The sequence below is a fragment of the Fusarium solani genome (assembly GCF_023522795.1).
Source record: "Fusarium solani strain SB1 chromosome Unknown bctg00000005, whole genome shotgun sequence".
In the NCBI taxonomy this organism is placed as follows: Eukaryota; Fungi; Ascomycota; class Sordariomycetes; order Hypocreales; family Nectriaceae; genus Fusarium; species Fusarium solani.
The window spans coordinates 646,005-658,867 of record NW_027072153.1 but is presented as its reverse complement, the minus strand read 5'-3'; the positions used below and the strand labels follow the sequence as shown (position 1 = coordinate 658,867).

The 12,863-nt window shown below is 54.5% G+C and overlaps 4 protein-coding genes across 4 annotated transcripts; 2 read left to right on the top strand and 2 right to left on the bottom strand.

Moving 5' to 3' along the window:
* Positions 1–494: 494 nt before the first annotated feature.
* Positions 495–1,147, top strand: MRS44_008610 (uncharacterized protein; the record flags this gene model as incomplete). The annotated part of the gene is made up of 2 exons (XM_046276293.2): positions 495–924; positions 1,005–1,147. 2 exons carry the CDS (start codon positions 495–497, stop codon positions 1,145–1,147), a joined length of 573 nt encoding a protein of 190 aa, XP_046132064.1.
* A 1,550-nt stretch (positions 1,148–2,697) lies between these two features.
* On the bottom strand, positions 2,698–4,570 carry MRS44_008609 (uncharacterized protein; the record flags this gene model as incomplete). The annotated part of the gene is made up of 2 exons (XM_046269613.2): positions 2,698–4,395; positions 4,451–4,570. The coding sequence occupies 2 exons, from the start codon at positions 4,568–4,570 to the stop codon at positions 2,698–2,700; spliced, it is 1,818 nt and encodes a 605-aa protein (XP_046132063.2).
* A 1,722-nt stretch (positions 4,571–6,292) lies between these two features.
* MRS44_008608 (uncharacterized protein) lies at positions 6,293–7,101 on the top strand (the record flags this gene model as incomplete). Its single annotated transcript, XM_046269612.2, has 2 exons — positions 6,293–6,623; positions 6,674–7,101. 2 exons carry the CDS (start codon positions 6,293–6,295, stop codon positions 7,099–7,101), a joined length of 759 nt encoding a protein of 252 aa, XP_046132062.1.
* A 795-nt stretch (positions 7,102–7,896) lies between these two features.
* On the bottom strand, positions 7,897–10,444 carry MRS44_008607 (uncharacterized protein; the record flags this gene model as incomplete). The annotated part of the gene is made up of 2 exons (XM_046284085.2): positions 7,897–10,325; positions 10,375–10,444. 2 exons carry the CDS (start codon positions 10,442–10,444, stop codon positions 7,897–7,899), a joined length of 2,499 nt encoding a protein of 832 aa, XP_046132061.2.
* Between the last annotated feature and the right edge of the window lie 2,419 nt (positions 10,445–12,863).

Here is a 12,863-nt window from a genome sequence, read left to right as displayed (position 1 = left end):
ATTCCTCTTATAGTAAAACAACTGGGAGAGGAAAGAGGAGAGAGGGGAAGCGCGATGTGGGTCGTTACCTTCCCTCTGGCTCTCTTCTCCGAGGAGGACCGAGCCAGCAAAGACGTAATGGCCGAGCAATCGAAGCTCGGTGATTGGTCGAATAGAGACCCACACCACCGCGATGCATTGGCCGAAATCGCCATCCTGTGCAAGTCCCGCATTCTTTTTTGAGCAAAGCCGGACGCCTTCTGAGGAACTGAAATTCCTCCCTCCGTCATCGCCTTTTTGCCCTTTCGCCTCCCGACAAACTTGGATCCTGCATCACCAACTTGCACCGACCATATCAACGACACTCGTCGAATTCACTCCGATCCTAATCACAGACTACACTACTGCAGCTGCTTCCTCGACTCCTTTCCGTCGGCTCAAGCGCAGCTCTCCTCTGTCAATCTCGGCACATATCCCGTCCACACACACTCGCCCACACAACTCCTATATTCACAATGTTCTCTCGAGGACTTCGCGCTGTCTCGCGGCGAGCTGCTCTCGCTGCTCCCCTCGCCCGCCCTGCCCTCGTCCCTGCGCGACAGCTCGCTCCCGCCGTCGCCGTCAACGCCTCTCGCTCCTACCATGAGAAGGTGCTCGACCACTACTCGCGGCCCCGAAATGTCGGGTCCATGAACAAGAAGGATCTCGATGTCGGCACTGGCCTCGTCGGCGCCCCCGCCTGCGGCGATGTCATGAAGCTTCAGATCCGTGTCGACCCCGAGACCCAGAAGATCTCGGACGTCAAGTTCAAGACCTTCGGCTGCGGTTCGGCTATCGCTTCCAGCAGCTACCTCACTGAGCTCGTCCGCGGCATGAGCCTGGATGAGGCTGGCAAGGTCAAGAACACCGAGATTGCCAAGGAGCTCTGCTTACCCCCCGTCAAGCGTATGTATACCCTCATATCACTCACGCCGTCGTTCAATTGCGGCATATCTCACTCACAGCTCACTGACTCTGATATATAGTCCACTGCTCCATGCTGGCTGAGGATGCCATCAAGTCTGCCATCTCGGACTACTACACCAAGAACCCCAACGCCAAGATCAGCAACCTCAGCGGCACCGGCATGAAGATGCCCACTGCCGAGCCTGCCGCCGCCACCGCCTAAGCGTACATGCGCGCACATACGACCCAACATATATCACATGTCGCCATCGTCGCTATATCGCTAGGATTGGAAACTATTGGAATGATACCCTCACTGAGGCTGGATGAAAAAAAGTAGCATGAGACTACACATAGGAGAGGGAGCTCGCCGGCCAGGCGAACAGTGCACATCGGCTGCACCAGATGGAGGCCCCCATCTCATCTCTCCTTCTTTTCTCGCGCACACTTGGGAACTATTTTACTTTGGGAGTCAGGGGTTCAAATGTTTACTTTTGCTTGAATCACACAAGGAGTGATCGGCTCTACAGGGGAACCGGGGGGGCGGTTGAGACGAATGCATTTTACGGGGACAGCGTGCAGTTGAGCGGGGGAGATGAGAAGTTGTTGTGAACCAACTGTAACTATTAGCCACGGGAGCATGAAATGTCAAATGTTTCAACAACACAAGAGGATGTCGCCACAACATGTGATACATGTGACATGTTTGCTGATTGATAAGCTGGTTATCAGATGAGCATCTCCGGGTTCGGGGAGGGTTGTCATGTCCGAGGACCGAGACGATGGCTCACATTCAGCCTCATGTCCGCGGAGTCCTTGGCTGTGCCGAATCCCTGGTTCTCCAGTCACCGACACCTGGCGTGCTCACCGTGAATAGCCCACAGATCTCGTGTCTCGACCCAACATCACGAGTTTTGACTCTTGCGTCGTCACAGAGTATCCCCGTCACCGCTCATCTTCCCCTTAACAAGGTCAGCCTAACTCATGTTTAACCGTCGCCATCTCAACCTTGAATAAAGTCACATCCCCCTAACCCAGACCCTTTTCCAATCGGCAGGCCTGGATGCCTTCCCCGGTCGGCATCTCGCGATTCCAGACTCGCGGCGCCTTATCAATCACCCCACCTGGAGAAGCCATGTGCTGACCATGCGTGTCGTGCATTGATCTTTGAACAACGGACAATGTCAAAAAAGGAGGTACAAGTCCGCGATGCTACTCTCTGGCGTCATGAGATCTTATCTTATATTTCCCAGGGGAATAAATCCTTTTGGGGGTAGATTATATCCGGGCAGGGGTGAGCGTCAAACATCAGGCCATAATCCACACATTGGAAAAAGCCACCACGTTGCATTTCGCGGGGTAGGGCTTGGAAGTAAGAAATGAATTGTTTTCCGGTGGTTTGGAAGAATGGGAGGAGGGTTTGTGGGGTTTTTCGTATCTCGTACGAAGGATTTGATGAGGGATCTTGATATCATCCTCGTGGTGTTTTCATGAGATGTAGAGGTAGGTTTGGACATGTACAGCCTTGTTACATTTCATTACTTCCAATTATCTGGATAATACCAACTACCTGGCCTGTTTCAAGCATTGTGTGCTTGTCTTTGATTAGATAGGCCCTCCCTTTCTCACACTACAGATTAATGGCCGTCTCATGATATACACTCGCCCACTCCCGAAACTTCTTCAATGCTAGATCATCCCCCTGCCCCCAATTCAGGGCTGACAGTATGCACGCTTGCTTCCACCTGGTGAATCGTTAAAAATGTGATCCTTTCACTGAGCCACTGGCACATGAACGCCATGAAATCCCATCCCGATGGCAAAGTCTGCCTCGGCTCTCCCCAACTCCTCCATCGTCTTGCCATCCAAGCACAAGAGATAGGTAGTCTCTGTAACACCATCAACAACCACGCTCAATACCACACCATCATCCTCATCCTCTGCTCCAGGCCGCGGAACAAATACAGGCTCTCCTGGTGTATGCCCCTCTGGTCCACTCCAGATCAGCGCCTCCCTGGTAGTCACATCCGTCTTGACTAGTGCATCGACAATAGTGCCGAGACCACGCAGAGTCGCGCCGTAGACGAAGCGATAGGGTTTTCCCAAACGGAGAGGGTGGATGGTTGAGAGCTCACCAGCGTGAGGAGTTGGGATGCAGAGGTCTTCTTTCGCAGTGGCTGAAAATGACATGTCTGGTGCCCCTGTAGGCATTCTGAAGCGGTATCTGGTAAAAATGGGAAACGAATTCTCGTATCTCTTGCCCTCAAACCAGTACTTCTTTGTGGCGTCGTTGCGGTCAAGGATTACATCGTAGTAGAACCCCTTGATGATGTCCATGTTCTGGTACTTGGACAAGTCGAAACAGAGCTCAATGTGCTCCTTGCCATTCTCGTCTTTGACATGCTCTTCGAAAGCGTTGACTGAGTGGAAGAAGAAGGCAGCAGGCGTCGAAAAGGTGGCTACAAGCCCCTTTCCGTGCCGGCGATCAACAACGAGCCACTTGCACTTCTTGCTCTCGTCAAATGGGAGAATCGACTCGAGGATGTTGCTCTTCCACAACATCTTCAGCCCACTCCACGCATAGTGCGATGACGGGATACAAATGACGACATAGTTTTCAGTCAGGAAGAAGCTATGCAGGTACGCAGGCGGAACGTTCGGGTCCGTCACCGTGGCGAGGATCTCCGTCTTACCCGAGGCTGCGTCGACCCGGAAGACGCGGTAGGTCGCGTATCGACCAAAGTCGAGGTTGTAGTTGAAGAAGTCACCGGTTATAGGATCGCGCTGGGCGTGCGCGCATGAGCAGGGACCGCTGAGGAGAGGGTCGAGGGCGCTCTGCATGGCGAGGCCGAGAGGTTCGAGGGTAGTGGGATCGATGCGACGGATGCCGGCAAAGTCGGTTGCGGTGAAGACATTGGATAGGTTCGCACGATGGCCGAGAGGTACTGCAGGAACCGTAGCCCCATTGCCGTTTGTGTGGCCGTTCTTTTGGTGCGCATCAACCTTGTGCTTGCCTTGGCCGGTGATATGCCAGTTCTCCTGAGCCTTGGACGTCCCGGCGTTGGATAGGCCTGGGACATTGGGCAAGACGGTGACATTGTTGTTTCCATACTTGGGCTCAAAGTGGCTCATGAACTTTGCAAAAATGCCCACACAGGGATCTGCCTTTTGTCCAAATGTTATACCAGCTCGCCATCCCTTCTTCTTGACGCTCTCGACCCACGACTCGGCCTGGCGTCTGGAAGAGTACCACACCTGGACATCACCACCGTCATCAGGGACAACGATGTCGAAGCGGTGCGTTTGGGCAAAGCCGTCAAACCAGTGTGTGGTAAAGTGTGTGCCGCGGATTGTGTTCTCGACGCGGCTTTGGCCGGGGCCGGTGCGGAAGAGAGCGCCGGCAGCCCATGAGGGGATGGAGCCTTTGAGGTTGAGGCGGAGGGGACCGCGATGTTCTTCAAGGTGGTCAAACTAGAGACATCAGTACATGGATCGGAATGTTATGAGGATTGAGGGAGACACTTACAGCGGCTTCGTTGGGCCATTTCTTCCACGATTCGTCCAAGATGTTTTGCGTGATCTGGGAACGGTCCTCTCCCTCGTGCTCACGAGTGCGATGAAAGGTACCTGGCCCGTTGAGAGCCATGACGGGTGTCAAAGTTTCTTGAAATGCAGTAACAGGCAACACAAGGGAAGTTTGTGGCCGGCTTGAAAGAGAAGATGCTGTGTAGCAGCGGAAGACGAGATATCAAAGAACAGAGAAACCAAGGCGTGCCCTTTGAAGATGTCACAAAGAGACTGTGATTCACGACCGAGGACAATGGCGATAGCTTTATACCATGCCGGGCGTTGCTGCTCCCGGGTTTCTCTCGTGTGGTGTTTGCTGCAGTGTTGAGAAGTGGCTGCAACTGACAACCACTGCGAAAAGGAATCCCTGATCTTAACTCGAATGTTTCCCGTGTAAGAAATGGCACCGTTTCACTGACAGCTTCGAATCAACTTCCCCATTTGAATGTGATGCATGTCAGGGTCGCAGTCACGAATCCTTTGGTGATATTCCCGGTGTTGAAGGACGTTCGATTGTATAGAAGGTCAAGTCAATGACGACCCAATTTCGCATTCGCATCTGCGAAAATGCACAAAGGAAAGACTCGATAGCATAATGGATTCATTGATGCAGGAACCCAATAGGAACAGCCCCCTTTCAAACTGAACAAGCCAAGCTGGCCAGCCCAGCCCAGCCCTTGGACAATAGCCTTGGGGGGTTGATTGAGGAATAATGCCCCACCACACCTTTTCGCTCTCTTGATGGTGGTGACAGGCTCAGCCAAGATGCAACTTCGCTTCGCACTCGCATAGCACGTGCACTCTCCTCCATATTCCTCGAAGTAGGCGAACGCCCTCGAGAACAGACGCGGTGATATTCCGCTCAGTTCGCTTCTCGTCGCCCGCTGTCAACCTATCAGAGTCGGTAGGTGACAGAAATAACCATGCAATTTCCGATGGCTCGCTTGATGAATCCACTAGATATGGGACTCTCCTCTCTTTACAAGGTTGAAGGCACTAGTTGGCAACGGCTGAAAAGCGCCAGGTTGTTGCACACACGAGTTGAACGAACCCCCTCCTGGTCGGTGAACCATGGGGAACCCACAAGGCTACGAAAAAGAACCTTGTCGCACGGCATTGAGGCCCATTCGCTCGAGACAATCGGAATGTGTGACTTGGAGCTGACCTCGAGGCGTTCCGCCATGTGCGACTTGGCAGGCGTAGGCTATCAAGCCAGTGTCAATATTCTCCGGAGTCGGGCATCGTTGGACAGATCTCAATGGTCTGGGTCGAATGTCTCGCTAACGCGTGCCAGATCTATAGCCAATCTACAAGACATTGGCCATGAGGATTCGGCTATTCGAAGTGGTCTCGACCTTGAAGCTGACCATTTGCAGACCGCGAGTTAGCAATCGCGGAATTCTACCCCAAGGCCAAGCCCCATGAGGTATGCTGGCTGTCCATGGTGTTTGCTCTGATGCCGCTACTGCATCCTCTGCAGGAGGAGTCTCTTGGCGATGCAAACTGGTCTTTGATCAGAGACAAGCAAGAGAATGCTTCCCGGGCTCGAGCTGGATATGATGGCAGCAAAGTCAGGTTGACGATGTATAGAAGGCAATTGACATGTCGTTGCCAGTGGGATTGATATGATGGATCCATGTATGGTGGAGCGCTGTAGCGAGTTTTACAGGGGCGTAGGCCTGAAAGAATGCTGCTCAGTGCGGTCATGTGACCTCCACAAACAACATCACCACAACACCAAGCATCAAGACCGAGATACCCTCACACCAAAGGAGCGTACACATCTTGATAAAAATCCATCATGTCTAGCCGTGCATCTGCACCGACGATCCCGTCGTTGAAGCAATCCTTCCTCGTCAACCAGACAACGCTGCTGGCGCAGCCTCTCGCGCCGTCTCGCACATGGCAGGCTGCCAACGACGCGTCGAGTGAAGCTATACCTGAGCGCGTCCTTCAAGAAGCCCTGCTCAATCTCAACCACACCATTCAGCAGCACTGTCGTCGCGTCTATGCTCCTCAAGCTACTCGCAATATTGCTGAGCAGATTGATGATATTTACACCAAAGATGCTGCGCGTAGGGTGGGAGGAGTGGCTGACGTTGAGGGCAGTATTGGCAGAGAACTTGATTTAAGTGAGTCTCGTTGAATCTATTGTAAGCTTCACATGCTAACATGTATGAAGCTGGCGATAAAGCCATTGAGTCTCTCCCGCCAACTTGGCCCTTAGACAAGGATGTCAACGACTACCCAACGGAAGCCAAGCGCTACACCGATGCCGTCACTCGGCTATCCGAGCTCAACGAGCAGCGGAAGCAATTGAAAGAGCAAGTAGCAAGACTCAACCGCCTCAAATCCGTCGTTGAGCCCTTGCAGACGAGCGACAACGGAGCCGGTATCCAGGAGAACCTGCTTACGCGGAACGGCCCCGTCGAAAAGGAGCTCGAGAGGATGCGCTTCTTGCTGGCCAGAGTTGGTGGGCGTGTTCATGCTTTGCCCGATGAAGCTTCTAATGGCTCTGCCAAGGAGATCAACTTGAGCGAGGTTGGGGCTCAAGGCCGCAAGAGGCGTGTTGATCAGTTTCTTGCTGATGATAAGGTGTTTCCCTCATAATTGAGCTCAAGTCATGGACAACTTTGGGCCCCTCAGGATGAACACGGCTCCAGGCACGGCGCATCGCTTCACTCATGGGTTTTCGATTACACCATGCAGCCCTATTAGCAGCAAGCTTTAACCCCAGTTCGCTTGAAGCTCCAGGTTGTCTTCTGAAGACTTGATAATGAAGGTTCATGGACAATCCATGGCCATGCCACTCTAGGCTCACACACGAATGGCTGTTCATTCCATGAGTTAAATGGAACCACCGGAGACATCATTACTTGGACCCAACCAACCCCTGGCATCAACTAGCCACATCATCAACAAGCTGATGGGAAGGTCAATGAGGCCCCGGCGAGAGTGGATGGCCAGAATCCTTACCGTCTCGGCCTCGTTCACCTACAGTTTCGAAGTGGCCCTATAGAGTTAGGCAAAGCTGAGCACGGAGTGTGTAGCCGCAATTCGACATTGGTATCGCCAGGAAAACAGCCAGTTATTTTGTCGCTGCCCGTGGACACGCCTCATATGAGGGTGGTTGAGATTCAACGCGAGAAATTGAGAATTTTGTCGACGGAGGTGTTCATGTGTCTTTTTCTAAGACAGGCGAGTTGTGTATCGGACATTGGTCAAGTTTCATGGACCAGTTTCCAGTATACCGCATCATGAGGAGCAATATACAAGCTATATAGGGTTACAGTCAAAACTACATCTTTACCCTTGTGGGCACCAAGATATGAAGAGATGTATCAAACCAAGGAATTCATAACTACCTATCCAGGGATTTATCATTAACACATAAAAGCTCCGTCATCATATGCCAGACCACCAGTAGGTCTCGTCAACCTTGAACGACCCCTTGAGCGCCTTGTCCCCAACGACGCTGCTGTCGCTGATGATGACCTCGTACTTGCCAGCCTCGACGCACCACTGGTCCTTCTCCTCGTCAAAGTAAGCGGCGGCGTACTTCTCGAGCTCAGAGATGGTCACCGCCTGCTCGGCGCCAGCGTCAAGCTCAACCTTGGCGAAGCCCTTGAGCTCTTTGACGGGCCGGTTCACCTTGGCTGCCTGCAGCGGCTTCACATACAGCTGCGCAACTTCGGCGCCACGGATGGAACCTGTGTTGCGGACCTTGAAGCTTGCGGTGAGCTTGCCCTCGGAAGAAGAGACGGAGAGGTCTGAGAAGGCAAAGGTTGTGTAGGAGAGACCGTGGCCGAAGGGGAAGTTGACCTCGCGGTCGGCAAACTCGTAGTATCGGTATCCCAGATAGATGTCCTCGCCATAGAGCGTCCGGCCTGCCTCAGTGCGGAAGTTGAGGAAGGCTGGGACATCGGTTAGACGCTTGGGGAAGCTGAGGGACAGCTTGCCAGAGGGGTTGGCGTCTCCAAAGAGGATATCAGCAATCGAGTTACCCGTCTCGTTGCCGCCGTACCAGGCCTGGATCACAGCAGGAACATCGTCGAGCCAGGGCATCTCCTCAGGGGTTCCCGTCTGCATGACGACAGCGGTGTTGGGGTTCGCAGCTGAGACGGCAGTGATGAGCTCGTCTAGCACGCCGGGGAGCTTCATGCTCGCGCGGTCTGAGCCCTCAGTCTCCCAGTCCGCGTTCAGACCACCGCAGATGATGACCTGGTCGTGCTCCTTGGCGAGAGCAACGGAGTGCTCAATCTCCTTCTGGGCGTCAATCACCTTGCAGGCACCCACACGCAGGGAGCCGTGGCCGGCGACGGGGTTGTCGAACTTGAGGGTGAAGCTAGGTGCCGAGGCGAACTCAACCTTGACTTGATACTTCTCGCCCTTCTTGAGGTCTATACGGCCGAGCTCCTCGCGAGTGGCGGTACCGAAGAAGGCCTCGCCGGGGTACTGCTTGGTGGCGTTGTCGACGACGAGGTCGCCGTTGACATAGAGCTTTGCGGTTCCGGACACAATGAGGCCAAACTCGTAGGTCGCGTCCTCCTCAACTTGGAGCGTGCCCTCGAGGTCGGCGTACCAAAGGTCATCGACCTTGTCGCTGTAAAAGTCAACGAGGTGCATCTCCGTCTTGGTCAGCCAGAGCTCCTGGACGGGCTCACGACCAGACACGCTAGGAGGCTGGTTGAACACCTTCCAGCTCATGCCAAACTTGCCGTCGGGGCCCTTGGTCTGGTCTCCCAGAAGGGGCAGCAGCTTGTGAGTGTATGCGCCAACGGTGTAGGCTGGAGCGCTGCCGAGCTTCTCAGTGATGCCATCGTAAGGGGTGACGGCGTAGTAGGCAGCAAGCGAGGCAGAGCCACCACCGTGGTAGGTTGCGACCTTGGCGTTGGGGCCAATGACGAGTGTCTTCTTGTCCTTTGCGAGGGGAAGAACATTCTTTTCGTTCTTGAGAAGGACGATGCTCTCGTTTCCGATCTTGCGCAGAAGGGCGGCTGTCTCGGGGGTGTTGAGCGTCTTCTCTGGGCCATTCTCAGGGATACCAGAAGCGGCACACTTCTTCACAAACTTGAGCACTTGTCGGGCACGCTCGTCAATGACATGGCCCCAGACCTTCTCAGTGGCAGCGGCAAAGTTGAGGACATCACCTCGCCAGCGAGTAGGGCCAGGCATCTCAAGGTCCAGACCAGCCTTGGCGGCATCGGAGGAGCTATAGGTTCCCCACCAATCGCTCATGACGAGACCCTCCCAGCCCCATTCCTTTCGGAGGAGGTCGTTGAGCAGCTTGGGGTTCTCACTGCACGAGACTCCATTGACGCCGTTGTAGGCCGTCATGAAGGCGCCGGGCTTGGCGTCTCGCACGGTAAGCTGGAAGGGAAGGGCATAGATCTCGCGGAGGGCGCGCTCCGTGACGATGGCCTGGACGTTCATGCGCTTGTGCTCTTGGTCATTGCAGACAAAGTGCTTGACAGTAGCCTGAACACCTGTGCTCTGGATACCCCTGACGATGGCAGCGGCACCGAGACCAGCGAGGAAGGGGTCTTCGCCAATGGACTCGAAGCCACGTCCGCCGAGGGGAGAGCGTTGCATGTTGATGGTTGGGCCCAGAATGACATGTGCGCTCTTTCCGATGGCTTCCTCACCCATCTTCTTTCCTGCCTCCTCGAGCAGCTCCTGGTTAAAGGTAGCACCAAGGCCAGTACCACAGGGGAAGCATGCTGCGGGGATGCCGTTGAAGAACTTGGTTCCTCTCACGCCGTTGGGACCATCTGAGACACGGATGGAGGGAACTCCATGGTCAGGAAGGGCCTTGGTGTGCCAAAAGTCTACACCTTGGGGGAGAGTTAGTTGAGTTGCTGTCCATGGTGTTGCATCACAAACCTGCAAGCAGAGCGACCTTGTCTGCGAGCGTGAGCTTCTTGAGGACCTCCTCGACGTTGAAATCGGCCATTTTCACCAGTAAAGCGGTCTCAGTCACGAAAGGAAAGGTTCAGGAGACGAATATCAGTCAATTCTTGAGGACCTGCAATCTGGTCCACGAGCGAGACATGCCCTCCTTCAAATCTCTCTGGAGAAAGCACCTGGTTAAATACCAACCCCGCAGCCGCTTGGCTGACAGTTCTGCCTGAAAAAGACGCATAGCCGGTCTGTAGTAATCGTCGTTTCCGGCAAGTCATTTGCCAATTCAACCCAGAGAATCCCGTCTCATGATGCCAGAAGAGCGTCAAGTTGGAGGTGAAGCCCCACGATGCCGCAGCTGTCACGATTTCTAGCGAGGATTAACCGGCCACTCGGCCTATCAAAAGTGCTCCTTCCAATACCCCTGTCAGACTTGTCGCTTCGTCGGGACGATATTCCGCCAGGCAAACCAAGAGCAAGAAAACAACAGGAGGAAGCGGGGAAAGAAGGATTGCGCGGACAAGAGAATGGCATCTGCAGTTGTCATGAGATCATGCCAAAGTGGAACGAGCTGTAAATCACGGTGAAGGTTCAAGTTGAAGGTGAAAGTCAGGTGGCAGTCAGGTGATAGATCACGTGCCAGCATGGAGAGGAAAGTGGGAATAATCCGGAGTCGTGGGGTAGAACCTGTCAAGAGCTTGGCATGAGCTTGACAAGGGCAACTCCAGTATCAAAACGTGAGAAATCATATCGCACCTATTTTCTTCGTATCAGCTTGGCTCAGCGACCATTACCCACGCTGGTCAGCTGCTCTGCAGGCTTGTGACCAACGCGGCGAACACAAAGACTTGGCGAGGGAGCAAACAATCACAGCTGAACCAGCTGGAACCAACCGTTTCCGCCGCCGTCGACCGTTGTGTGAATCCCTCCCACACCAACAGGTTCCGCTCCCAAGGCCATGGTAGCTGGGGCGGGAAGGGCTACCCAAGGAGCCGGATCACCAAGGGCAGTCCCGCTGCGCCGGGAGCCGGCTGAGGCTCGTCTGTGTTACCGCAATCGCAAAGCGTGAGGCCATCTCGCCATCGTCTCCTTGGAGGAGTTCGTTCGTGACCTGGGCCTGGTCTTGGCCTTGACCGGATAGACCCGGAAATCTAGCCCAGCGGCGCCGTGTCCGAAAGAGACGGACAACCGCCCGCCGGAGGTCGCGGATTTGGTCCGTAGATTCCGGGCCCACCAGTTCATGCGCGGCGAAATGCGAAACGAAATGGCAACAGAAAAAGCAAAGAGAGATGAATCCGTTGATTCACGATGTGCGTATGCTTGAATCACGATCCTGCGTCGATTGTGTTTCCCTTCCCTCTGCCCGACCAATGTCGCAGATCAGACGACGTGGCTAGGTTTGCCAAGACTCTACATCATCATCAACGTCTACGCGAAGGTGAAGGTCGAAGCGAAGCGAAGGAACAACGAACACCAACACAGCACAGCACACCTTCATAGACGTTGGAGTGCACCTTGCGGTAGCCACAGGCAAACCGGAAGAGTCCCAGCCGGCGGCAAGTCAAAGCAGCCCCTTGATCCTTGGTACAGATACGACGCGAGCTAGACCAAGTCCAGATCCCCCGCGGCACCGACTAGTTTGGGAACTAGGAGCCCATGGTTTCATTTGCCTTGATTCAATGTGTACATATGTATGTACATACCCTGGGTCGTCCGCCTACACAGCTTCCCTTGCTCCTTGATCCCTGGCGTGTCATGGGAATTTGATGGGCCACGTCTGCCAAGACCCCTATGCGAAGGGTCAAGTTGAATGGCAGCCATGGGTGGTATCAGGCATTACTGATTACCGCCATTTGTCGACGTCCTGCAACGTGCATTCCACGCCTCTGGCTGGGTGCGCGGAAACACGACGGCGGTGGCCTAGGCGCCACCACAAGCCAGAAGCGCCCTACCGAGCCGTGTCTCTGCGCTTCTTCCTTCCTGAACGGAGGAAATACCGAAGCCACTACGGAATCACTCTCAAGTGCTCACCTGTCGACGGAGGGAGAAACGGCCGGATCAGCCCAAAGTATCCAAAGCGGAGGGGCCACCGAGTGACATGCGCAACACACCCCGAGCAAATGACGGCACCAGGCAGAGCCAGGCGAGACATTGGACAGCCCTGATTTGATCGCCGCGGGCATTAATCTGGACGCCGTCTCGCCCAGCGCGTGGCTCCGGCGGTCGATCCAAACCTTGCTGGCTTCTCTGCATGGCATGGCCATGGATCCAAACGTTTTACAAGAGTGTCACTCGAGGCTAGCAAGGCAGGGTCGGGTCACGGAAGCGGCCACGGAATGAAACCCAACGAGGCTCACTCAGTCAATCCAATCCATCGTCTCTGTATCGGTCTCACCTCACCTCCCGGAGGCCGGTTCCTAAGGGACAGACACCAACCCCCGGCGGCTCGGAGCAGCTCGCAAACCCCCCAT